At 47.0% G+C, this 25,578-nt stretch overlaps 1 protein-coding gene across 3 annotated transcripts in view; it reads left to right on the forward strand.

The window, feature by feature from the left end:
- Positions 1 to 17,762, forward strand: part of LOC119956846 (ras-related protein Rab-8-like) — a 37,376-nt gene extending 19,614 nt beyond the window's left edge. Inside the window, exons 3-8 of one of the 3 annotated variants that reach the window (XM_038784334.1) lie at positions 3,122 to 3,182; positions 3,962 to 4,039; positions 6,611 to 6,700; positions 6,813 to 6,878; positions 11,319 to 11,369; positions 16,235 to 17,762. In XM_038784334.1, coding sequence (XP_038640262.1) covers positions 3,122 to 3,182; positions 3,962 to 4,039; positions 6,611 to 6,700; positions 6,813 to 6,878; positions 11,319 to 11,369; positions 16,235 to 16,330 — 442 coding nt within the window. In that variant the 3' untranslated portion in view covers positions 16,331 to 17,762. Of the gene's footprint in view, positions 1 to 3,121; positions 3,183 to 3,961; positions 4,040 to 6,610; positions 6,701 to 6,812; positions 6,879 to 7,985; positions 8,922 to 11,318; positions 11,370 to 16,234 lie in introns of those variants that run through there. The other 2 variants (XM_038784335.1, XM_038784333.1) reach the window with 2 other exon arrangements.
- The last annotated feature ends 7,816 nt before the right edge of the window (positions 17,763 to 25,578 follow it).

The following is a 25,578-nucleotide window of genomic DNA, read 5'->3' on the forward strand; positions in this document are numbered from 1 at the left end:
AATTCGCAAAATGGTTAAACCTTAAAGATCAAGGTGCTGGCATTTTGTCCGACAAAGATAAGATCTTGAACATATAGATCAAACCGGCATACTGTATCATGTTGTGTTGCCTTAAGGGCAGCACAGTGGCTTGCACTGCTGCTTCACGGCACTGAGGACCCGGGTTCGATCCTGGGTCACTATCTGTGCGGAGTTTGCACATTCCCCCCATGTCTGGGTGGGTCTTACCCCCACATCCCAAAAAGATGTGCAGGGTAGGCAGATTGGCCATGCTAAATTGCCCCTTAATTGGAATAAAAAGAATTGGGTACTTTAAATTTTAAAAAAAAAATGTTTCTTGCCTTATCAACAGCTCGCTACTTGAATGTAATCTGTGTCCTGTGTGGTCGACCCATGCAGCGGCTGGCCATAGGCTGTCAAATCCTGTTGGAGATGCGAGGCTCCAAACCAAACTCTCACCTACCTTTCTGGTTGTAGACAGTTTGTTTGAAATGTGAGAATTAAGCATCATAACAAGATCCTGGAGCAGCTCATCAGTACGTTGCCAAGTGCGGCTGGACATCATAGATGGATCCAAGGCTTATAGCCAAATATGGCTTTGAATGCAAACCTGATGTCATGTTCAAGAAAGATTCAAATTCGCAATGGTCGATGTCACAGTTCGCTATGAGGATGATGACAATGTGCTCAAAGGCTTGGGGAGTAAAAAGGCACAAGTATGAACATCTGGGCAGTACGGTGGCGCAGTGGATATCACTGCTGCCTCACGGTGCCGAGGTCCCAGCTCTGGGTCACTCCGTGTGGAGTTTGCACGTTCTCCCCGTGTTTGCGTGGGTTTCTTCCCCCACTACCCAAAGATGAACAGGCTAGGTGGATTGGCCACCCTAAATTACCCCTTAATTGGAAAAAATGAAATGAATACTCTAAATTTATTTTTTAAAAGTATGAACATCTGGGAATTGACAGGAGGCTCTGAGCCGAAATACTTTGGCTTAGTGCCGGATGCAAGAGCAAAATGGCTTGAAGGAAAAGAACGTCCAGCCTCCAGCTTGGGAAGAGACCACAATTAGCTCTGCCTTTGCTGAGCATTTAAATGCATTACATAGCAGTAGAAAAGCATTACAGGGTCAACGGCAGGTTTCTGAAGAATGTGGAAGAACAGAGAGACCTTGGGGTCCACAGATCTCTGAAGGTTGCCACTCAAGTGGATAGAGCCGTGAAGAAGGCCTATAGCGTGTTAGCGTTTATTAACAGGGGGCTTGAAGTTAAGAGCTGTGGGGTTATGCTGCAGCTGTACAGGAACCTGGTGAGACCACATTTGGAGTATTGTGTGCTGTTCTAGTCACCTCATTATAGGAAGGACGTGGAAGCATTGGAAAGGGTGCTGCCTGGATTGGAGGGTAGGTCTTATGAGGAAAGGTTGAGGGAGCTAGGGCTTTTCTCATTGGAGCGAAGGAGGATGAGAGGCGTTTTAATAGAGGTTTTATAAGATAATGAGAGGGATAGATAGAGTGGTGGACGTTCAGAGACTATTTCCTCGGGTGGATGAAGCTGTTACAAGGGAGCATAACTATAAGGTTCGGGTGGGAGATATAGTAGGGATGTCCGAGGTAAGTTCTTTACTCAGAGAGTGGTTAGGGTGTGGAATGGACTGCCTGCTGTGATAGTGGAGTCGGACACTTTAGGAACTTTCAAGCGGTTATTGGATAGGCACATGGAGCACACCAGAATGACAGGGAGTGAGATAGCTTGATCTTGGTTTTAGACAATGCTCGGCACAACATCGAGGGCCGAAGGGCCTGTTCTGTGCTGTACTGTTCTATGAATGCAATTCCTAATCATTGAGGTACAAATCATTCGCCCAGCAGATTTTCAGACTTGCGACATCCCTGATACTCGCAATGCTGTAAAACTTCAGCGACAGGTGAGTAGGTGGAATTCCGCCAACCCTGGATGGCTGCATCCTGACCAGCCACTGCCTCTGATGCTGCCTGCTGTTGTTGACCAGCTCGAACCCTCGTCTGGGCACATCCTCTCCTCCTGAGGGTGCAGTGATATCGCGTGTATGAGATCCATAGGCGTTACAGCGATTGAACTGTGTGAAGAGGGCAGACTGAAATGAGAGTATGTGTGTGTGCATGGATTTTATCAATAGAACTGACGAACAGTGAGATTTGCAACTCCTTCCATTGTCCACAACTTCACCCACCAAACACTTGTCTCCTCACACTTCAACGTCCATTCCTCACACTATGTGCTTTTGCAGTCATTGCAAAAATGAACATTGTACGGTTTGTGTTGAAACCTGTTAGCCTGCACTACCCTCCCGTCACCTTCGCTGTTGACCCTCCCAACATCTCCGTGGCACCTTCACCCTATAACCCTTCAACCTGCCCATCCTATTGTCACCATCCACTTAGAAATGCCACCTTCCCTGCCCCCGTTCCAGTCGACGTTCCCCCTTTGATTCTATACCCTCCCTGCATTGTCCTTAAAATTTTTGTTGTGACCTGTCCTGCAAGACTTTTGGTCATCCCAACCTCAAGACTGGAACCTGCTCCTAAACGAAATTGACATCCCCATTATGACTGTAAACATTCCCCCTCTGCCAGCCAAATTGGCCCAAAAATGGACAGTACTGAGCCCGCACATTAGGCCCTTGATTAACCGTCTGCACCACCCCCTTCAGGATTCCTTCATGCCCCCCACCCCACCGGCAGTCCTCCCTTGGGTCCCCCAACCACTCTCCCCCGGTCTCTGGCCATGAGCCTCTATTCAAGCTGCCATTCTCCTGCTCCCCTCCCTTGTGCTGCGGAGTTCGACAAAGAATACAGCTGGCCTCCGACACAACTGCACAAAGATGGCTATTGCCTGTCATCTTTAAGCGAGCACTGACCGGGAGCCACGGGATTCCCGGGCGCGAGGCATGACCCACTACTGCCACACTGCCAGCTTAATCTCTGCATCTCAACCTGCCATTGGTAAACCAAAATTCCAGCTCTGGCCAAATGAAGTCGCTCCATCACCCCGCCCACCTTGTTTCTTGTTCTGCTGACCCCATAAAATTCACCCCATCATTTCTATAATGGCTGATAACTCTATTCTCATTTTATCATTTCAGGGACACAGCAGGTCATGAAAGATTCCGTACCATCACATCAGCATACTACAGAGGAGCCATGGTAAAAACATAGTCTGCTGTGCTATAAGTTGGCTTCTCCCCACAAAACTATCATTTCAAATTCATGTTTATTTTCATTTTTAAACTGATGGCATACGTTCAATAACTTTCAGTTGCCTGGTTATTATTTTAAAGTGTCTAGTGAGTCGTGTCGCACTGCACGACAGCGCTGAGGCTCTGCAGAAGGGACTTGAAGCGTTAACTCTGTTTCGCTCTCCACAGATGCTGTCAAGACCTGCTGAATTTATCCAGCATTTCATCATTTTTATTAGCGCCAAGGTTTATTCTTGATCAGTAAGGGAATCAAGCGTTTTGGGGAAAGGGCAGGAAAGTGCAATCCTATTGAATGGAGAGCAGGTTCAAGAGGCCGAATGGCCCATTTCTGTTCCTATTATAGTCCATAAAATTGCTCTGAATAGTCTGTATATTGATCATCGGCAGACTGTAGCCATCAGCGTTTCAAGGCAGAACAAGGTGATGTTACTCAATGTTCAGCTATGTTTGCAACTATTCCCTCCCTAAACCTCCCCATCTTTCTATGTTTCCTGCTTTGCAATGTCTCTTAAAACCTACCTCTATGACCAAGCTTTTGATCAACCCTAAAATGTGGCTCATTGTCGAATCTTGTTTGCCAATTCTCCTGTGAGATGGACTGAGACATTTTACCGTGTTCAAACCTTTATACAATTACAAGTGTTTGTGTGACCATTTTGATGGAAGAGGCAATATAAAAATGTACTGAGTACAATCTGTGTCATTTCATTTATTATGCGTTTCCAGGGAATAATGTTGGTGTATGACATCACACAGGCAAAGTCTTTTGACAACGTAAAGAATTGGATACGGGATATTGAAGAGGTGAGTAATGGGCTTTGTGAATGCATGCTATCTACCAATATTAGCCAGAAGGTTAATGCCTACTGTACCTTTCCGCTGGTCACTTAGTGCTGTAATAGTGGGTTCTGATTTGTTGTGACACATTTTGCATAATTGTATTGAATCTTATTTTGATGCTGCTATGAAGAGTCCTTGTCACCGGATATTTTTTTGTCCGGTGAGTGTTGTTTTGAAGTGACAGGCACCGTGAGGAGCATGCCACTATTTTCAGCTTTGATTCCCAGGTTTGTACTGATTGGCCGATACACCAGGTCTTCCATGAAAACGCTTGCTCGGGTTTGAGAGCTCACGGCACAGAACGGGCAAGCAGATTTCCATTCTCACTCATGACCGCGGCAGCTGGTGTGAAAGGTTCCCAGTGACGGGCCTGCCACGCTAAGGCGAAGGCTGGCAGGAGCTTTACTTTATTTTGTTTTTTGTTTGTGATTTTTCTTTCAAGCCAAAATGGTTGGGGTTGCAAAATGAGGGGCGGGATTCTCTGGCTCCCCAACCCCGTGTTTCCCGGCGGCGGGAGGCACCGTGCTGCCCGCTGGAGGCAGGATTCTCTGTTCCTGCCACTGTTACTGATAATTCCCATTGACACCACCCCGCGCCACCAGGAAACCCAGGGCGGGGGTGCGCTGCCGGTGGGTCCAGAGAATACTACTGCCAGTGAACAGCTGTACAATTCCAGCCATGATCTCCAGAATTCTGTTTTTTTAACACCCAATTTTACACTACTTGGTGGTGCAGAACTTGAGTATTGCCAAAAAGAGGGACCTGTCAAAGCTTTTCCTTTTGCACTCATCAGGACAAATGCAAAAGTACCAAATTTCAAACCATGTCAGCTAAAATCTGTACTGCAGGAGGAAAGGCTGCTGATTGGTTGGCAAGTCAAATCTGGTCACGGCGTTGCCATGGAGAAAACAATGCGGAGACCTGGGGAGCCTCTGCTCCTACCACTTTAGATCACCTTCTAAATGAAAATCAGCACCTTCGACCATTTTCCCTTTCCTCGATATTTGCTAATTTGTCTGAATGTGAGGTATAATGGACGGTTGTATTTTCCGTAGATCCAAAATTAATAAAGTATTCTTTAGTATATTGTGCATTTCTTAATTGTTAGTTCCAGGTGAAAATTCAGTCTTTCCTCAGTTCAGCTTGATTCAGACAAGGGCCAAATACCCAAGCAAACGTAACATTGCACATCCCTGTGCTCACGTAGACTCTATTTTCACAAAATGCATTTACAAGATGCAAATCAGCTGCAAAAATAATTCTGTTCAGTGCTTTATATTCCCTGCACCCACATAACATTTGGAAACATTTATGGACGAGCATTACTCTGTTCTCCCTGCTTGCTGCATTCAGAGCCATAGGGCGTTATTCTCTGGCCACGTTGTGCGCGAGTGAGAGCGCAATGCAGCCAGAGAATCCCGGGAGAGCTCTCCCACGGGCTTCCCGGTAGCCTCCGCGACTAGCAGGATTCACCCAAGCCCCGCGAGGTGCCGGAATCGGAGCTCCGCCCAAAAGGGACGGGACCAAATGGCAGGCACTAAAGTAGGCTTAAACCTACTTAAGGTCTAACTACCCGGGATCCACCGGCCTCCATCGATTCACCGGCCTCCCCAGGGAGGCAGCAGCCGAGCACCGATCAATGTTGGTCCACAAGACTGTGGACCAGGTGGGAATCTCCCGGGCCATCGGAGACTCCTGGGTGGTCAGAGTCAGTGCTGAGTGGCCCCCTGGCCCTCTCCCAGGACATCGTGGGTTTGGTGGAAGGTGGTGATATTCTTTTAGGTATGTTTGAGACACACGTGGTGCAGAAAAAACAGTGACTTTTGGTTAAATTTGCTACTGAGAAGGCACGGTGGCTGCCTCACGGCGCCGAGGTTCTAGGTTCGATCCTGGCTCTGGTCACTGTCCGTGTGGAGTTTGCACATTCTCCCCGTGTCGAAGTGGGTCTCACCCTCACAACACAAAGATGTGCAGGGTAGGTGGATTGGCTGTGCTAAAATTGCCCCTTAATTGGAATTTTCTTTTTTAAAAGAATTTGCGACTGAGCGACTGTGAGGTTTAAAGCTCACATGTTTCTCGTGTCATAATGTACCCGTAATGGTGCGAAATATTTTAATATAAAAATGTAGAAAGCTGCTCTTTTCGCTGGAAGGGGCTGGAGAGAGAGAGAGAATTGTTGCCTAATGCGCCAACCTGTGCAGTGGCGCAAATATGCCTCTTGTGGTTCAAATCTGCAAGAGTTGGACAAGTCATTTCCTCAGTTACTTTAGATTTTGCGCAGAAGGAGCTGAGATACAGCGGGAACTGTTCCTCACCGCGGAGGTGGGCGTGGAGGGGAAAGTGGCTTAATGCAAAAAAAACCACAATGTTTTCGAATTATATGTTTATTCTGAAATAGGAAGTTGAACATTCTTAAATTGCCAACATGTGGCCTTCTTATCCCACTTTGAATCGGAACAGACTGAGGTTTCAAATTCAGCTGGTTAAATTGTTGTTTACCAAGATTAATAGCAAGGTGTCTTTGTACCTCCTTAGCATGCATCTACAGATGTGGAAAGGATGATTCTGGGCAACAAGTGCGATGTGAATGAGAAAAGGCAGGTGCCAAAAGAGCAGGGAGAGAAGGTACGGCTACAAGAAATGGTTCACCTTTAGTTTAAGGCTGAGCACTGTGGCTCAGGTATAAATTGACCTCATTTTAGCTGGATGCTTATCATTATTATTGTTACTTTTCCAGTTAGCAATCGATTATGGGATTAAGTTCTTGGAGACCAGTGCAAAATCCAGTATAAATGTTGAAGAGGTAAGAAATATGAGGAAATATTTGCATATGATATGCGCACTGACAGATTGGCACACTTGTTATACGGCCTGAACTAAGCCAACCACTTTAAATTTCACAAAATGCAAACCCTGAAATTCTGATGTGTAGCGACAGTGTGACAGGTTAACATAGGCCGTTTCCATTCTAAATATAGACACATAATGAAAAATTAACAGTGCATGCACATTTTTATTGTAAATATGGATAATTCTGTTCATTTTTTAAAAATTTTGTTTAGGGGATGTGGGCATCGCTGGTTGGGGCAGCATTTGTTGCCCTTCCCTAATTGCCCTTCAACTGAGTGGCTTTGCTAGGCCATTTCAGAGGGCATTTAAGAGTCAACCACATTGTTGGGGGTCTGGAGCCTCGTATAGGCCAGACCGGGTAAGGACGGCAGATTTCCTTCCCTTTTGAAAATAAATTTAGAGTACCCAATTTTTTTTTCCAATTAAGGGCCAATTTAATGTGGCCAATCCATCTACCCTGCACATCTTTGGGTTGTGGGGGGTGAAACCCACGCAGACACAGGGAGAATGTGCAAACCACACGGACAGTGACGCAGGGCCGGGATCGAACCCGGGTCCCCAGTGACGCAGGGCCGGGATCGAACCCGGGTCCTCAGCATCATAGGCAGCAGTGCTAACCACTGCGCCACCGTGCCGTCCTGATTGCCTTCCCAAAAGGAACTGAGCATAGCCTTTGCAGTATCCAGTGCCTTCAGCCGTTTCTTGACATCACACAGAGTGATTGAAATTGGCTGAACACTGACATCTGTGATGCCGGGGACCTCAGGAGGAGGCTGAGATAGGTCATCCACTCGGCACTTTTGGCTGAAGTTGGCTGCAAACGCTTCAGCCTTGTCCTTTGCACTAAGGTACTGGGCTCCCAATGAGGATATTTGTGGAGCCTCCTCCACCATTCAGTTGTCCACCGCCATTTTTGACTGGATGTGGCAAGACTGCAGAGCTTAGATCTGATCCGTTGCTTGTGGGATCGTTTAACTGTCAGCCGCATGTTGCTTCTGCTGTTTGACACACATGTCTGGTCCTGTCTGGTAGCTTCACCAGCTTCCTACTTCATTTTTAGGTATGCCTGGTGCTGATCCTGCAGCCTTCGTTGAACTTCTGTGTTCTTCCTACCAAAATGAAACAATTTGCACTTCTCTGCATGAAATTCCATCTGCCATACCTCTACCCATTCACCCAGCCTGTCCATGGCCTTTTGCAGTTCAACACTATCCTCCTCACAGTCCTCATTGTTCCCATGTTTCGGATCATCTGCAAATTTTGAAATGGTGTCGTGTACACCAAGGTCTAGATCATTATATAGCAGGCAGAGTAGGGGTCCCAGCACCAACCCCCAGGGAACTGCGCTAAAATAAAAACCTGCCTCCAGTCTACCAAACGTCCAATAACCACCAGCCTTGATTCCTGTCATTCAGCTAATTTTGTATCCATGTTGTTACTGTCCCTTTTATTCCATCAACTCTACTCACAAAGTTGTGCAGCACTGTATCAAATGCCCTTTGGAAGTCCATATGCAAACACATTGGGATACGTCGAAGGCTATGGGGCCCGGACAACATTCAGGACATAGTACTGAATGGACTGCAAAATGAGCCACGCTCCTAGCCAAGCTGTTCCAGAACAGCTACCAGGAATGTCCTGTCCACTCAAAGCAGGACATGTCGAACCGGTCAATTACCATCCCATTAGTCCATTCTTGATCATCAGAAAGTGTCAACAATTGTATTAAGTGGCATTTACTCAGCAATAACGCGCTCGCTGATGCTCAATTTGGGTTCCACTAGGGCTAATCGGTTCACTCAAGAAGTGAGTAGAGTGCCTTGTCTTGACATGGCCATGTGCGGCATCAAGAAGCCCGAGCAAAACTGGAGTCAATGAGGTTGGGTGGGGAAAATCCCCACTGGTTGGGGACATGTCTAGCACGATAGCACAGTGGTTAACACAGTTGCTTCACAGCTCCAGGGTCCCAGGTTCGATTCCCTACTGGATCACTGTCTGTGCGGAGTCTGCATGGGTTTCCTCCAGGTGCTCTGGTTTCCTCCCACAGTCCAAAGATGTGCAGGTTAGGTGGATTGGCCATGATAAATTGCCCTTAGTGTCCAAAAAGGTTAGGTGGGGCTACGGGGATAGGGTGGAGGCATGGGCTTAAGTAGGATGTTCTTTCCAAGAGCTGGTGCTGACCCGATGGGCCGAATGGCCTCCTTTTGCAATGTAAACTCTGTGATGGTTATGGTTGCTGATGGTCAATCATCTCGGTATCAGGACGTTGCTTCAGGAATACTTCAGTGTCCGAGGCCCAACCATCTTTAGCCGCTTCATCAATGACCCCCCCCCCCCCCCACATCATAAGTGGGATGTTTACTGATGACTGCACAATGTTCAACACCATTTGCGACTCCTCAGATAATGAAGCAGTTCATATGCAGCAAAACCTGGGGTATATTCAGGTTTGGGCTGAGAAGTGGCAAGTTACATTGGCGTTACAAGTGCCAGGCAATGACCATCTCCTACAAGAGAGGATCTAACCATCGCCCCATGACATTCAATGGCATTACCATCTACCACCTCGAAGGACAAGAGCAGCAGATACTTGGGAACCCCACCACCTGGGGTTCATCTCCAAGTCACTCACTGACTTGGAAATATGTCGCAGTCCCTTCACTATTGCTGGGGAAACATCCTGGAACTCCCTCCCTAACATTGGGTACCTACACCTCAACACCTCAAGGACTGCAGCGGTTCAAGGCGGCAACTCACCACCTCCTTCTGAAGGGCAACCAGGGATGGGCAATAAATGCCGGCCTAGCCAGTGATGCCCACATCCTGTAAATTAATTTTTTTTTAAATACTACCATCCCAATCCTTCCAATTGCTGGTCTCGTTTGCTTGTAACTTTTGTAAAAAATTAATTTGCATTAAAATTCATTTAGGGTGGTACAGTGGTTAGCACTGCTGCTACCTCACAGCTGCAGGGACCCGGGTCCAATTCCAGCCTTGGGTGACTGTGTGGAGTTTTCATGTTCTCCCCGTGTCTACATGGCTTCCCTCCGGGCGCTCCGGTTTCCTCCTACTGTCCAAAAATGTACAGGTTGGGTGGGTTGACCGTGCTAAATTGTCCCTTGGTGTCCAAAGATGTTCAGGTTAGGTGGGGTTACGGGGATAGGGCAGGAAAGTGGGATTAGGTAGGGTGCTCTTTCAGAGGGTCAGTGCAGACTCGATGGGGCGAATGGCTTCCTTCTGCACTGTAGGTATCCTATGATTCAACCAGAGGATTTCAAAATTTAACTGAGAGATTAATAACCTTGAACTACGCAAACTTTCCTCCAAAATTGCAAACCTTTGAGGCTTTTGACAGAAACTAATGGAACCCATTGGGTAAAATCAAAGGGTTTCTGAATAACTGGATTGTCACAGAATCACTGGTTACAGCGGAGAAGGAGATGCCGTGTTTCTGCTAGCTTCCCAAAGGAGCAGTTCACCTAGTGCTGCCACACACACACTCACCCCTCCCTTCTCGTAGCTCGGAGCATCCACCCGGCTCCGATAATGGTTCCGAAACAAATTTCCCATCTACATTTGTACACGTTGCTAGGCTTGCCTCTGAATTCTTTGTATGTTCAGAACACTTCAATCAAATGTTTCCTGCTCAGTAAAGTTTGTTTCTTGCAAACGTGAACACCAGCCTATCGTATCTGCGTGGTTCTCCAAATGAGCAACTCGCCCCGTAACCCCTGCAAGTTCTGCCTTTTCAGGAAACAATCAAATTCCCTTTTGAAAGCCTCAGTTGAACCTACACCCTCTAAGGCAGTGCATTCCAGATCCCTAACCACTTGTTGCATGGACAAGATTTTCCTCCAGGCGCTTTTGCTTCTTTTGCCAATTGCTTTAAATCTGTTCCTTATTTGTTCTCGATCCTTTCATGAATGGAAACAGTTTCTTGCCATCTGCCCAGACCCTTCATGAGTTTGAAGACCTTGATCCCCTGTTGTGCCAGATTAGGGCTCGTGGGTTTGGGGGGTAATGCATCAGTATGGATTGAGGATGTGTAACACTTCGCATGTCAGTTTAAACGCTTGTATAAAATCACACAACTCATGGGAAATTATCCATTTTGCCCCTCGTCACCCGCAGACACAATGAGCTTTAATGGATGTATCCCACTTTTGGGAAATCACTACAGACTCTGTTCTTCCTTGATTTTCTGGGTGGGAAGTGTGGATGGCTCATATCGGAATACTTGGTGAACTGTCATGAAACTGTATCTTGCCTTTTTTGGGGGGAGCGGGGAGGGGGTTGTGGCATTAAACATGCACCCTGACTCCATTTCCTGAACGATAGGTGCGTTGAAAAATAGTTACATGCTTGTGAATGATTTATTCTTTTCTTCTTGCAGGCGTTTAGTACACTTACATGCGATATCATGACAAAACACAAGATGAAACTGGTATGTACCGTATATACTCGCGTATCATGCGATCTCGCGTATCATGCGACCCCTAAATTTTCGTCCCCAAAACATGATTTTATGCTATATCTCATGTATCATGCGAGTCACTTTTTTGGAAATTAATGCCCAAACTAAAACTTCCAAATGGTATCATTGTGTGTGGATTCTGCAGAGTGGATTCTGTTGTGAAAGCTGTTCACGAATCGAACAGCTTTCCAGCTGGCTTTACTAGCGTCGTTCTGCCACTTGACGTTTCCATTCATAAAAACGGCAAGTAAAACACCCGCAAATTCTGTATTGGAAAAAGACGGCCATGTATTGAATAAACTACCCATATGATCAGGAATACTACTCTTCAGATTTTGACCACAGCACTCTGATGGGAAGATGTTCAGCCACTTGACGTTTCCATTCATGTTTTTATGAATGGAAACGTCAAGTGGCTGAACATCTTCCATTCGGAAAAAAACAGCAAGTAAAACACCCGCGAATTTTGTATCTCGCGTATCATGCGACCCCCAAATTTAGGTTACAATTTAGGTCTTCAAAAGTCGCATGATACGCGAGTATATACGGTAAATGTTTCTAAAACAGCACGGTAACGTTTTTTAGAACTTGGTATTCCGGTTCAGGTTGAAATACTGGGAACCTCTGGATCACTATCCGTGTGGAGTTTGCACATTCTCCCCGTGTTTGCGTGGGTTTCGCCCCCACAACCCAAAGATGTGCAGGGTAGGTGGATTGGCGATGCTAAATTGCCCCTTAATTGGAAAAAATGAATTGGGTACACTAAATTTATATTAAAAAAAGAAATACTGCGAACCGACTATATCCGCTTGGAGTGTGAAACAGCGATGATCTGATTTCACCAGAATGTTTTTTTTGCCCCACTGGCGTAACTCTCATTTACACAATTGAAGGTCTCCAGATTTGTCTCTAGTTTTATATTCCAGATTGATTCTTTGAATTCAAATTCCAGAAGCCACTGTGGTGGAATTTGAACCCAGGTTCCCAGAGCATTAATCTGGCCCTCCTGGATTACTAGTCCAGTGACAAAACCGTTGTACCAACTTCTCCTAAATAATGGGTAGGTAAGCCTCACAAGAGAGGGATCAGAGCCCCCTCCAATTCCACTGAATGACAACGTGGACATCTTCAGAAGTTTCCCTGCTGCTTTTGGTCCTACGTGAAGAACGTGCATTGAGAGGGTTTTCCTTCTGTTGTTGTACTGCTGTGTGGTGTGGCAAAGGCGGCACGGTAGCACAGTGGGTAGCATTGTGGCTTCACAGCTCCAGGGTCCCAGGTTTGATTCCCAGCTTTGGCTACTATCTGTGCGGAGTCTGCACGTTCTCCACATGTCTGCGTGGGTTTCCTCCGGATGCTCCGGTTTCTCCCACGAGTCCCGAAAGACGTGCTGTTAGGTGAATTGGACATTCTGAATTCTCCCTCTGTCTACCCCAACAGGCGCCGGAGTGTGGCGACCAGAGGTTTTTTACAGTAACTTCATTGCAGTGTTAATGTAGGCCTACTTGTGACAATAATAAAGATTATTATTATTCTAAAGCATCGTCCCAGCCCTTCTTGGGAGGTGGTGGGGTCGTGGTATTGTCACTGGTCTATTAACCCAGAGTAATGCTCTGGGGACCCAGAATCGAAATCCGCCATGGCAGAGGATGGAATTTGAATTCAATAAAATTCTGGAATTAAAAATCTATAATGATGACCATGAAACCATTGCCAATTAAAAAAAAAAAAACATCTGGTTCACTAATGTCCTTTAGGGAAGGAAATCTGCCAACCTTACCAATTCCGCCTACATGTGACTCCAGACACACAGCGATATGGTTGACTCTTAAGTGCCCTCTGAAATGGCCGAGCAAGCCATTCCAGTAATCAAGGGCAATTCGGGATAGATAGAGATAGAGAAATACAGCAGAGAACAGGACCTTCGGCCCACGATGTTGCACCGAACTTTTGTCCTAGGTTAATCATAGAATTTTGGACAATTTTTCATGGCCAATCCACCCAACCTGCACATCTTTGGACTGTGGGAGGAAACCGGAGTACCCGGAGGAAACCCACGCAGTCACGGGGAGGATGGGCGATCATGGGATACCACACCCTTATCCCATGAAAGCAGAAAAAGATATTTGAACTGAGGCAGCTGGTGACATGGAGTGGTATCTGTCCCAATAGCTGCTGCTTTCAACTTTAACAGCTTGCGTTACTGTTATAGCTATTTAACATCAGTCCAAATGAGAGCAACGATAGCCGTCACGTTGCAGTGCTGAAAGCTGCCGTGCCCAAGTGTCCTTTGGAAAGGGGTAGGAAGAAGCATGGGTGTCACGACCAATCTGCTACACAAACCTGCTTGTGCAAAGTATCAAAGTCTCGTAAGTAACTAAAAGGTTACAAGATCTCCTAGTGAAGCCAGTGTAAGAGATCGACCGAGGAATCGAGAGTGTTCTCTGAAAGTCTTAATTGCTGTACTGAGAAACTAAGGAAGATCAGTGTGAATCCACGAGAGCTGAGACACTTACAGTTTGGTTCCAGGAAAATTCAATTGACGCTGAAGAAACTGTATTGTGAAAAGGGAAATTTTAAGCAGGGTGACCAAGTCTTGTGGGGGGGGCGCGGGGGGGGGGGGGGGGGGGGGGGCAATTTTAGGACACTTTGGCGCGGAACCATATGTGCTGACAAGGAATGCTGGTGTATCTGTGCACCCGGGCAGCCGGGATCACATACATACTGTGCATGCACAAAATTTACATTCCTGAAATACCCTGGGCTAGATTCTCCGTTGCCCGACGCCGATATCGTAATCGGTGATCGGGTGGAGATTCCCTTTTTATGACCGAATCAGTCTGTTTTCGGATGCTCCACTCCTTCCAAAACAGCGTCATCAGGGAGTACGCCACAGGCCGTTGGGACGGGGGTCCAAGGGGGAACTATCCGGCAGGTCGGGCCCACATGCGGCGAGCGCCATGTTGTACGGCGTGACCGCTGCAGATCGTCGCTGTGCGCATGCGCAGCCACGGACCCAGCCATTCTCTGGCCGTTGCCACGGGAGCCGGGAGTTATACCCGACGCCCCTGCTAGCCCCATACCAGTCGTGGAATAGGTGAGGGTTCGGTGCAGATTTTGGCATAACGCCACATTTCCCACGCCGCCGTCGGCACTTGAAATGAAATGAAAATCGCTTATTGTCACGAGTCGGCTTCAATGAAATTACTGTGAAAAGCCCCTAGTCGCCACATTCCGGCGCCTGTTCGGGGAGGCTGGTACGGGAATCAAACCGTGCTGCTGGCCTGCTTGGTCTGCTTTAAAAGCCAGCGATTTAGCTGAGTGAGCTAAACCAGCCCCTTCGCTGCAGATTCGGAGAATCCAGCCCCCTGTACATAGAAAACAGCATCCCGGTAAGTTTGAAGCCGGGACAGGGGAGAATAATATCGATTACAGGATGAAGCAGTAACATCTGGGAGAGTTCAGTCACCCTGATTATAAGTACAAAGGGGTGAACCATTTTCTTTGGAAACTTTGGTTTAAAGTTTAATTGTGTACAAGATATGGTGTCCAGTTGATGCTTTTTTTTCAGTAAGCATTTCCTCCTTAAACAAGAGATTGCGTGGTCCTTGCCATCATTAACTGAAAGTTAAAATTTCTCTTTAAATTGCTATCGGTCTCCGCGTAAATGTTAATGGTTATTACATCTGATGGTGCTGATGCCAGGAGTGAAAAATGGAGAGATGACGTCAGTGACTTGTTGCAGATGTCCTGATGTCTTACAGGCCAATAGTGGTGCAGTGATTTGCTTCCTATCCCTGTGTGGTATGGTTAATAAAATTACCGAGACAGGATTATCCACTATTTCGTATTACCCAGGAGACTGCAATTTTCATTCCGAAAATCATTTGGCTGTATGATCTACCTCTGTTCCTATTTGTCGTGTTCCTCCCACTCACATTAATGGAAGAACGGACGTTGGGATAAACAGAGCAGTACACACATTCTAATCTTTTCTTAATATAATCTTTACTGTCACAAGTAGGCTTACATTAACACTGTAATAAAGTTACTGTGAAAATCCCCTATTCGCCCCACTACGGCGCCTGTTCGGATACACAGAGGGAGAATTCAGAATGTCCAATTCAGCTAACAAGCACATCTTTCAGGACTTGTGGGAGGAAACCGGAGCACCCGGAGGAATCCCACGCAGACACGGGGAGAACGTGCAGCATCCGCACAGGCAGTGACCCAAGCCGGGAATCGAACCTGGTGCTGTGAAGCAACAATGCTAACCACTGTGCTACCATGAGACTGCTACAGAACCTTGTACTTTGTTGTCCTTGCGGGTGGGGGGGGGGGGGGGGGGGGGGGGGGGCGGTGGTGGCAGAGAGTGCAAGGTTTGCAGAATGATGATGAGATGAGAGCAGGAGTTGAGATTACATCTGATTTACGATGACCACAATTTATCAGTAAGGTCTTTGGTTAAGGGGCTGGTTTAGCACACTGGGCTAAATCGCTGGCTTTTAAAAGCAGACCAAGGCAGGCCAGCAGCACGGTTCAATTCCCATACCAGCCTCCCCGAACAGCCGCTGGTATCTGGGGACTAGGGGCTTTTCACAGTAACTTCATTGAAGCCTACTCGTGACAATAAGCGATTTTCATTTCATTTTCATAACAAAAGGTGTTCAGGGATATGGGACTGTGGCATTCATGGGCAATTAGGTGGCACACCAGCCACGATCTCATTGAATGACGGAACAGGCTCGATGGGTACTCCCTACTCTCTGTTCCACATGCCTGCACATAACAACCAGCTTATGTTTTTATGACAGTGATTTATTGTTTTCCTTTTTAAGAATGAAAACAATTCTCCGGAAAACAGTGAGAAAGTTAAAATCGCCGCGAAAAGGCAGTCAAAGAGAAGAAGCTCGTTCAGATGTACGTTGCTCTGATGGACCTGGAGTGACAGACTGCAGCAACCTTTTTATTCGCTTTTCTGGAAGAGCGGTGCTGATCAGCCTCTGAAATCAGTTCTGCTGCTGTGAGCTGGCTGTTTGCAGACGGCCCCGCTGGTTTCTGCCCATTGGGCTGTGCGGGTACACAAGCGAGTGTGTACCCAATCCCTCTCCGCCTGCACCTGCTCCAACTGGCTTGTATTCACTGTCGCGCAATGAAAATGGAAGTCGCTGAAATGGAGCAACAACAGCTTGTATTTATTTAGCACCTTAATGTAGTCGCATGAGCCAAGACACCTGGCAGAAGCGTTATCCGACAAACAGGACGACGCGCCATGGGATGTCTGGCTCGGTGACCAAAGGCTTGACAGGTGAGGTGTGTGTTAAAGAGCATCAAAAGGTAGGAAGGCGAGGCAGAATGATGGAGGGAATTCCAGGTCTCTGGGACTTGGCAGTAGAAGACGCACAGCCAGCAACAGTGGAGCAATTAAACTCGAGGCCAGAATTGGAGGAGTACAGGTCTCCCAGAGGATTGTAGGACTGGAGGACATGACAGGGATGGGGTGGATTCTGGCACTAAGGGACTTGAAACCAAGGAGCAGAATTTTAAAATTGCGCCGCTCCTTTATCTGGAGCAAGTGTACGGGTGAGGGTTTCAGCTGAGCTGAGGGAGGACAGAGGCATGCCATGTCATGGATGAGAAATTAAGTCCAAAGATGTGCAGCTGGGTGGATTGGCCATGCTAAATTTCCCCATCGTGTCCAAAGGTAGGGGAGGTTAGAGGGATAGGGCGGGGGGAGTGTGCCGAGGTTAGGGTGCTCTTTCGGAGGGTCAGTACAGATTTGATGGGCCGAATGACGGCCTCCTGAACTCTTAGGACCCCAGTGATGGCAGGAATATGTGGTTGGAAACTTAGCTCCCAGTCAAGTTCGACCCCAAAGGTCACAAACAGCCTGGTTATGCCATGGACACTAGTCAGGAGGGGGTGAAAGAGTGAGTGAGTTGATAACTACCGAGTTTATGGTGGGGATCGAAGACGATGGCTTCGGTCGTCCCAATAGTTGGAAGGAATTTCTGTTCATCCAGTAACAGAAGTCGGGCGAGGGGGCTTGACAGTTTTGAGGCAGTGGAGAGGTCGAGAGGAGGGGTTGTTTGAAGTGGAGCGCGATGCCATCAACAAACCTGTGGGAATTGATTTTGCGGAGAGACAGCATGTCGGTGAGAATTGAAGATGGACTAATCCATGTAGATTTCTGTTTAACCTGAGCTGCCTGACGCGTAGCGCTGCCGTCTGGGACAGTGCGTAAAATACGTCAGTCAAAAATAGTCAACCCAACGCCCCCCCCCAAAAAAAACTCAGTTGTGCTCTGTTACAACAGCCCAACTTAAAGAATACTTTATTTTTTTGATCACGTACCCCATTCCTTGCGCAAAAAAAATTAGTTTGGACCTCATGCTCTTATATTCAATTTGGATAACAGAATTTAGAGTATCTAGATTAACATGAGCAGAAAATTAGGGTGGCACGGTAGCGCAGTGGTTATCACTGCTGCCTCACGTTGCCGAGGACCCAGGTTCGATCCCGGCCCTGGGTCACTGTCCGTGTGGAGTTTGCACATTCTCCCCGTGTCTGCGTGTGTCTCACCCCCACAACCCAAAAAAGATGTGCAGGGGAGGTAGATTGGCCACGCTAAATTGCTTCTTAATTGGAAAAAAAAATGAATTGGGCACTCTAAATTTATTTTTTAAAACCATGAGCAGAAAATTAATATTATAATTAGTAGCACATTGGTCCAGGACAGATGGAGCTTCTCTACACATCAGTATTTACCAAGTATCCACCCCACCTCCCCTCACACCCTCTTCCATTTAGAATGAAACTATTTGTGCGAGGACTCCTCGGGGACAAGACCAGTTAGAATTTTGGTGCGGGGCTCCTTGTAGTCAAATAGCCCGATTTGGCTGTCCAGGGTGCACAGCTGAACAGTGGCTACTTTGGTGATCGGCCCCAGCATGCCCATGGGCCGATTTCCCACCAAATGGCTGGCTTTTGAGCATTAACTTGAGTGCAAGTTCTCCCCCTAGTTCTGACTCCCTAATTGCTCTCCACCCCATCTTCTTTTTGAAACCCCATTTGAGAGACCACACCATTTTTGTGCTGGTGGAACTACATGCGTGTCCTCTTGGTGGAACTACACGAGTGTCCTCTTGAGCTGCCTCGCGACATCTTTCCACAGGACCTTTGAAACCCCATCATCCCATTGTTAGGCATATTTAATTGACCCTCCAGTGTGCATTTTCACTGCCTCAGATACTAACTTTGACCCTAGCTCTTCTGATGCATTGTCAACTACATAACCAGGTCCAAGTGGCTTGTTCTTAGTGCCAAGATGAGTGTGCACTGACCACTAAGTGTTAATGTGATGACTGCTTCTTTTCGCTGTAGCTTTATGCGTTGTGTGGTGGTAAGAGAGTACCTCTGGCCTGTTTTTACATTCCAGACTGTGCAGTAGCGCACAATGGACTGTCTTCTACAATTTCAAAGTGTGTTCAAGGATGCTTGACTGATTTCTTTATATTAAAACTTTTTTATTAAATAAACAAGCTGGTTATTATCTGAAAATGTTAAATTTTAGTTGCAACTCTGGTGTCTTCGAAGCTGTTGCAATAATCTACCCACGGCAGTATTGATAGGAGTGGCCATTACGCAGCCTAAGTCCTGTATTCACATTGAGAATAATATTAATTGTGTTACGTGTCACTATCAACGTGCTAAATGGGATAATGCGGAACTTGAGAGCACAAGAAGAGCGTAGTCGAATGTGTTGTTTAAAAGAAGGAACTTGTGACGAATAAATAACAAAGTTTTCCAATAAGTGATTCAGCAGAACAGTAATAATTATGAAAGCAGGAACTCTAGTAAAATAGGTCATGCTCACCCTCTTGCAGGCTGAAAAGGCCTGCTCAAAGCTCGCACATGCTCAGAACCCCCAACAGCAGCCAGCAAAACAATTACAAAGGAGAAAGCTTATAAGAACACTCTGTACGCAAAATGACACTCTAACAGATAAGCTCGGAACAGCATTAATAACAAATCTGGGTGCCTTGCGCCATCAGCAGGAACAGAATTGTATTCCACCACAATCTGGTTGGCACCTCACTCTACCCTTACCATCAACCCAGGACACCAACCCCGGTTCAAATTGGTTTGTGGGAGGCATATCGAAGACTGAGGTGCCAACCTAGTGAACCAGAACTACTTGCATGCTGAACGGCAGAAGCAACATGCAATAGACTGAGCTAAGCGATGTCACATTCAGCCGATCAGATGAAAGCTCTTCAGTTCTGTTATTCCTGAACGTTGGTGAGCAATTGACATGAACAGTGCTGAGCAATTGACATGAACAGTGCTGAGCAATTGACATGAATGGTGGTGGGCAATTGACATGAATGGTGGTGGGCAGTTGACATGAATGGTGGTGGGCAATTGAACTGATAGGAGGTGGAGGCTCAGCACATGGGTACAAAAGACTGGATTGAAGTGTTTGCACTTCTGACAGAAGGTGGCAGCAGAGTATAAAGTCCACCTCCGTCTTCACCCCAGATCCCCAGCATCACGGATTCCAGCCTTCAGCCAATTTGATTCACTCGACACGATATCAAGAAATAGTTGAGCGTGCTGGACATAGCAAAGGCTATGGGCCCCAACAACATAACTGGCTGTGGTATTGAAGCCTTGTGCTCCAGAATTAGATGTGCTGCTCGCCAGGTTGTTCCAGAAGAGCTAAAACACTGCCACCTATCTGTCAAAGTAGAACATTACATGGGTATCTCCTATGCCCACAAAACGCAGAACAAATCCAATCCAGCCCGTTATGCCCTCAATCATCAGCAAAGTGATGGACGATGTTATTGACAATGCGAGCAAGTGGCATTTACTCGCTAATGACCTGCTCACTGAGTTTCTGTTTCAGTTCCGCCGGGACCACTCCGCTCCAGACCTCATCAGGACCTTAGTCCAAAAATAGGAAAACGGACTAAATTGCAGAGGTGAGGTGGGAGTGACTGCCCTTTACATCAAGGCAGCACTTGACCAAGGGTGGAATCAAGGGATCTTAGTCAAATTGAAGTCAATGGGCATCAGGGGGAAAACTTTCCAATGGTTGGAGTCATAACAAACACAATGGTTGTTGGAGGCCAATAATCTCAGTCCCAGGATGTCGCGGCAGGGGTTCCTCAGGGGATTCCCAAGGCCCCAACCACCTTCAGCTGCTGCATCAATGACATTCCAGGCATCTTAAGGTTAGAAGTGGGGACATACAAGGTCCCCACAAGGTAAGTGCTGCTCCAAAAAAGAGAATTTAAGCATCTCCCTTAAACATTCAACAGCATTACTATCACAGAATTTCTTTTTTCGCTGATGGGACATTAGTGTCATTGGCTGGACCAGCATTTATTTCCCATCCATAGTTCCCTTGAGGGGAGTTAAGAGTCAACCACATTGCTGTGGGTCTGGAGTCGCATGTAGGCCAGACCAGGTAAGGATGGCAGATTTCCTTCCCTGAAGGACATTAGTGAACCGGATGAGTTTTTACAACAATCGACCATGGTTTCATGGACAATGGTTTAATTCCAGATTTTTATTGAATTCCAATTTCGCCATCTGCCGTTGGTGGGATTCGAACCTGAGTCCCCGGAGCATTAACCTGGGTCTCTGGATTACTAGTCCAGTGACAATACCACTCTGCCAGCCTCCCCCGGAATCCTCCACAATCAACATCCTGAGATAACCATTGATCAGAAACATAACTGTGGGTACAAGAGCAGGTCATAGATGGGTGAGTAACTCATTAGCTGACACCACAAAGCCTGTCCCCATCCACGAGGCAGGAATGTGGTGGAATGCTCTCCACTTGCCTGGATGAGTGCAGTTCCAACAAGAGTTGAAGCTCAACATCATCCACAACAAAGCGCCCCGATCCCCCATCCATTCACTCCTTCCACCCAAGTAGCAGCAGCGAGCACCATCTACCAGATGCCCTGCAGTGACTCATCAAGTCTCCTCCGACAGCACTTTTCAAACCCATGACCTCTACCAGCTCTAAAGTCAAGGGGCAACAGGTGTATGGGAGCTCCCTCACAAAGTTCCCCTCAGTGCCACACACCACTCAGACTTGCAACCATATAGTTCTCCCTTCAACATTGCTGGGTCTGCACGTTCTCCCTGTGTCTGCGTGGGTTTCCTCCGGGTGCTCCGGTTTCCTCCCACAAGTCCCGACAGACGTGCTTGTTAGGTGAATTGGGCATTCTGAATTCTCCCTCCGTGTGCCTGAACAGGCACCGGAATGTGGCGACTGGGGGATTTTCACAGTAACTTCACTGCAGTGTTAATGTAAGCCTACTTGTGACAATCATAAAGATTATTATTATTAACAGCACCTACAGTGTAAACTGCAAGCAGTTTAAGAATGTGGCTCAACACCCCATTTTCAAGGGCCGTTCGTAAAGGGTATTAAACACCAGCCTTGACACTGGAACAACAAAGCAAAAACCTGTTCAATCCAGATAGGAAAAGCACCACGTTGTTATTTTCCATGGCCTCGTAAATAGTTTGTTGAAGATGCTTAATGTAGATTATTGTTCTTTTAGTCGGTTGTATTCCCAGGTAAATTACAACACCCTCCCTTCCTCCTTGCCCCTTTCAAGTTGCAGCTTTTTAAATTCTTCCGAAGATGTGGACGCTGGCGAGAGCAGTAATTGATGCCCATCCCCAAGTGAATGAGTTGGGTGCCTATGACAAGAGTTTTTATCTTTGAATTGTATTAATTTATGTGTGCCGATATAAATTTGGGTTTTATTATTCCAAATGGACTTCTGTTTTTTAAAGATAAATTTTAGAGTATCCAATTAATTTTTTCCAATTAAGGGGCAATTTAGCGTGGCTAATCCCCCCAACCTGCACATCTTTGCGTTGTAGGGGTGAAACCCACGCAAAAACAGGGAGAATGTGCAAACTCCACACAGACAGTGACCCGGGTCCGGGATCCCACCTGGGTCCTCAGCGCCATGAGACAGTCGTGCTAACCACTGCACCACCGTGTTGCCCTGACTTCTGTTTTATGATGCTGAAACAAAGATTAAATGGCAAAAAAATTAGCACTGCGGTCTTTAGATGGCAGCAACGTTATGGCCAGGCGGCTGATTTATTTCAGGATGCTACTCCACCAGGAGATCTGACCTGATGTGAACCCACTGTGAAGACATCTATCTGGGTGATTTCTAGAACCCTGAACACCACTTTGTGCATCATCAGTGTATGAGCATCAGAGCAGGAGTCCATTCAGCTCATTAATTAATCATGTTTGGTCTATGTCCTAACTATCTACCTAGCTCAGTTCCTTAAGCCCTAATCCCGTTGTGAACAAAAATATTATCAATTCAGTTTTGAAATTTTCAATTGATCCTCGGCGCCAATGGCTGTCTTTTGGGGTGGGCTATCTTTGGGGGTGGGGGGGGGGGGGGGTTAGTTGTCCTGTGTTCCTACTGCATTTCTGGTCTCTTATCCATCCATGATAATCCTTAAACTGCAAAGGCACTAAGCTCTGAAACCCCTCTGCCCCTCCACCTATGAAGCTCATATGAACATATGAGTTAGGAATAGGCCACTAGGGCCCCACGAGCTTGCTCTGCCATTCAATAATCTGATTGTAACCTCAACCCTACATTCCCTCCTGCCCCTGATAACCTTTCACCCCCTTGTTCGTAACTGGGCTTTTATTGTAAGGACTGTCCGGGTCGGCGTGCAGCCGATCAGGGGGCACTATTTCTGCGATCCAGGTCCGCGGTCTGAGCCCGCCATGGAGCACGGCGCGGCCGCTGGAGGCCGCCGGCGTGCGCATGCGTGGCCTCTGACCCGGAAGTGCAGGGGGGCATATCGGCAGCTCCACAACAGCTGCCTGCTAGCCCCCTGCAAGATAAGACCATAAGACATAGGAGCAGAATTAGGCCACTCGGCTCATCGAGTCTGCTCCGCCATTCAATCATGGCTGATATTTTGTTCAACCCCAATCCCCCAATCTCCTGCCTTCTCCCCATTACTCCTGATCCTCTTAGTCATCAATAACCAATGTAGCCCTGTCTTAAAGACACTCAGTGATTTTCTCCCCTCTAAAGTAAGTATTCAGAGTAAGTTTTCTGCTTTCACCACATATTGAGGAAGAGAGTTCCAGAGGCCCTGATTTGGTTTTCTCATGAAAAGGTGGATTATTTTGTTGCTATGAGAAGCTCCAAGCAAGGTAGTGATGCAGTATTGACACTTGAACTAGTTGAAAGTCTGGGATTACTGTGACAAAACCGTACATGGTGGCATAGTGGTTAGCACTGTTCCCTCACAATACTAGGGACCCGGGTTCAATTCTGGCCTTGGATGACAGTCTGTGCGAAGTTTGCAACTTCGCCCCATGTCTGCGTGGTTTCCTCCGGGTGCTCCGGTTTTGTTCCACAGTCCAAAGATATGCAGGTTAGGTGGATTGGCCATGATCAATTGCCCCTTAGTGTCCAACGGTTAGGTGGGGTTATGGGGATAGGGCGGAGGAGTGAGCCTGGGTGGGATGCTGTTTCGGAGGTTCGGTGCAGACTCGATGGGCCAAATGGCCTCCTTCTGCATTGCAGGTATTCTGATTCACGACCCCCAGAAAAATTCTCATCTCCACCTTAAGTGAGCAACTCCTTATTTTTAAACATTGACCCCCTCTTTCTAGATCCACCCACAAGAGGAAACATTCTTTCCACATCCACCCTATCTAAACCCCTCAGGATCTTAAAGGCTTCAATCAAGTCACCACTTAATTTTCTAACCTCTAGTAGATACAAACCTAACCTCTCCAACCTTTCCTTATAAAACAACCTGCCCTTTCCTGGTATTAGTCTAGGAAACCTTCTAATCTCTTTAAAATCTACCTCATTGACCAAGTTTTTGGTCATCTGTCTTAATACCTCGTTATATGAATCAATGCTGAGATTGATTTATTGATCTCCCTCTTGTTAAATCTCTTTAAAATGGTTTGTTACAGTAAGGTTGAATATAAATTCAGATTGTTGTTGAGGAAGCACGAATTGATGTCACTGCTGAATATCCTAGCTCCAATTTTAACATCGGCCGGCCTTATTCTGGACTCCCCCTCAGAGGGAATTTGGCGACTAAATTCTTGGACTTCTCTCGCCATCAAGACTATGTTACTGCACTCACCTGTAGTGTAAGACTCAGCTCCTTTTACAGTCTGTTCCTGACCAGAAATTCACTTTCTGATCTTTCCGTGACCACCAACTTGTCCATCATTCCCATGAAAGTACCTCCGTTGGAGTATCCTCCAATACTCTACCAACAAGTAGATTCTAGACATCACACCTGCCACAGCTATCACCGACCTTGGACAAGAGGTCAATGGCACTCGACCTATGATTTTTTAATATTCATTTATGGGATGTGGCCGTCGCTGGTTAGGCCAGCATTTATTGCCCACCCCTAGTTGTCCTTCAGAAGGTGGTGTAGAGCTGCTGCCTTCAACTGCTGCAGTCCCTGTAGGTGCACCCACTGTGTTGTTAGGGAGGGAGTTCCAGGATGTTGCCCCAGCGACAGTGAAGGAACGGTCGATATATTTCCAAGTCAAACTTGGAGGGGAACCTCCCGAGTCTGGGGTTCCAGGAAACTGCGAGGCCTGGATAGAGTGGACCTGGAGAGGATGTTTCCACTTGTAGGAAAAAGTAGAACCAGAGGAAACAACCTCAGACTGAAGGGACGGTCCTTCAGAACTGGGATGAGGAGGAATTTCTTCAGCCAGAGGGTGGTGAATCTGTGGAACTCTTTGCCGCAGAAGGCTGCGGAGGTCAAATCACTGAGTGTCTTTGAGACAGAGGTACATAGAACAGTACAGCACAGAACAGGCCCTTCAGCCCTCAATGTTGTGCCGAGCCATGATCACCCTACTCAAACCCACGTATCCACCCTATACCCGTAACCCAACAACCCCCCCCCCCTTAACCTTACTTTTATTAGGACACTACGGGCAATTTATCATGGCCAATCCACCTAACCCGCACATCTTTGGACTGTGGGAGGAAACCGGAGCACCCGGAGGAAACCCACGCACACACGGGGAGGACGTGCAGACTCCGCACAGACAGTGACCCAGCCGGGAATCGAACCTGGGACCCTGGAGCTGTGAAGCATTTATGCTAACCACCAT

This window comes from Scyliorhinus canicula, chromosome 24, assembly GCF_902713615.1.
Source record: "Scyliorhinus canicula chromosome 24, sScyCan1.1, whole genome shotgun sequence".
In the NCBI taxonomy this organism is placed as follows: Eukaryota; Metazoa; Chordata; class Chondrichthyes; order Carcharhiniformes; family Scyliorhinidae; genus Scyliorhinus; species Scyliorhinus canicula.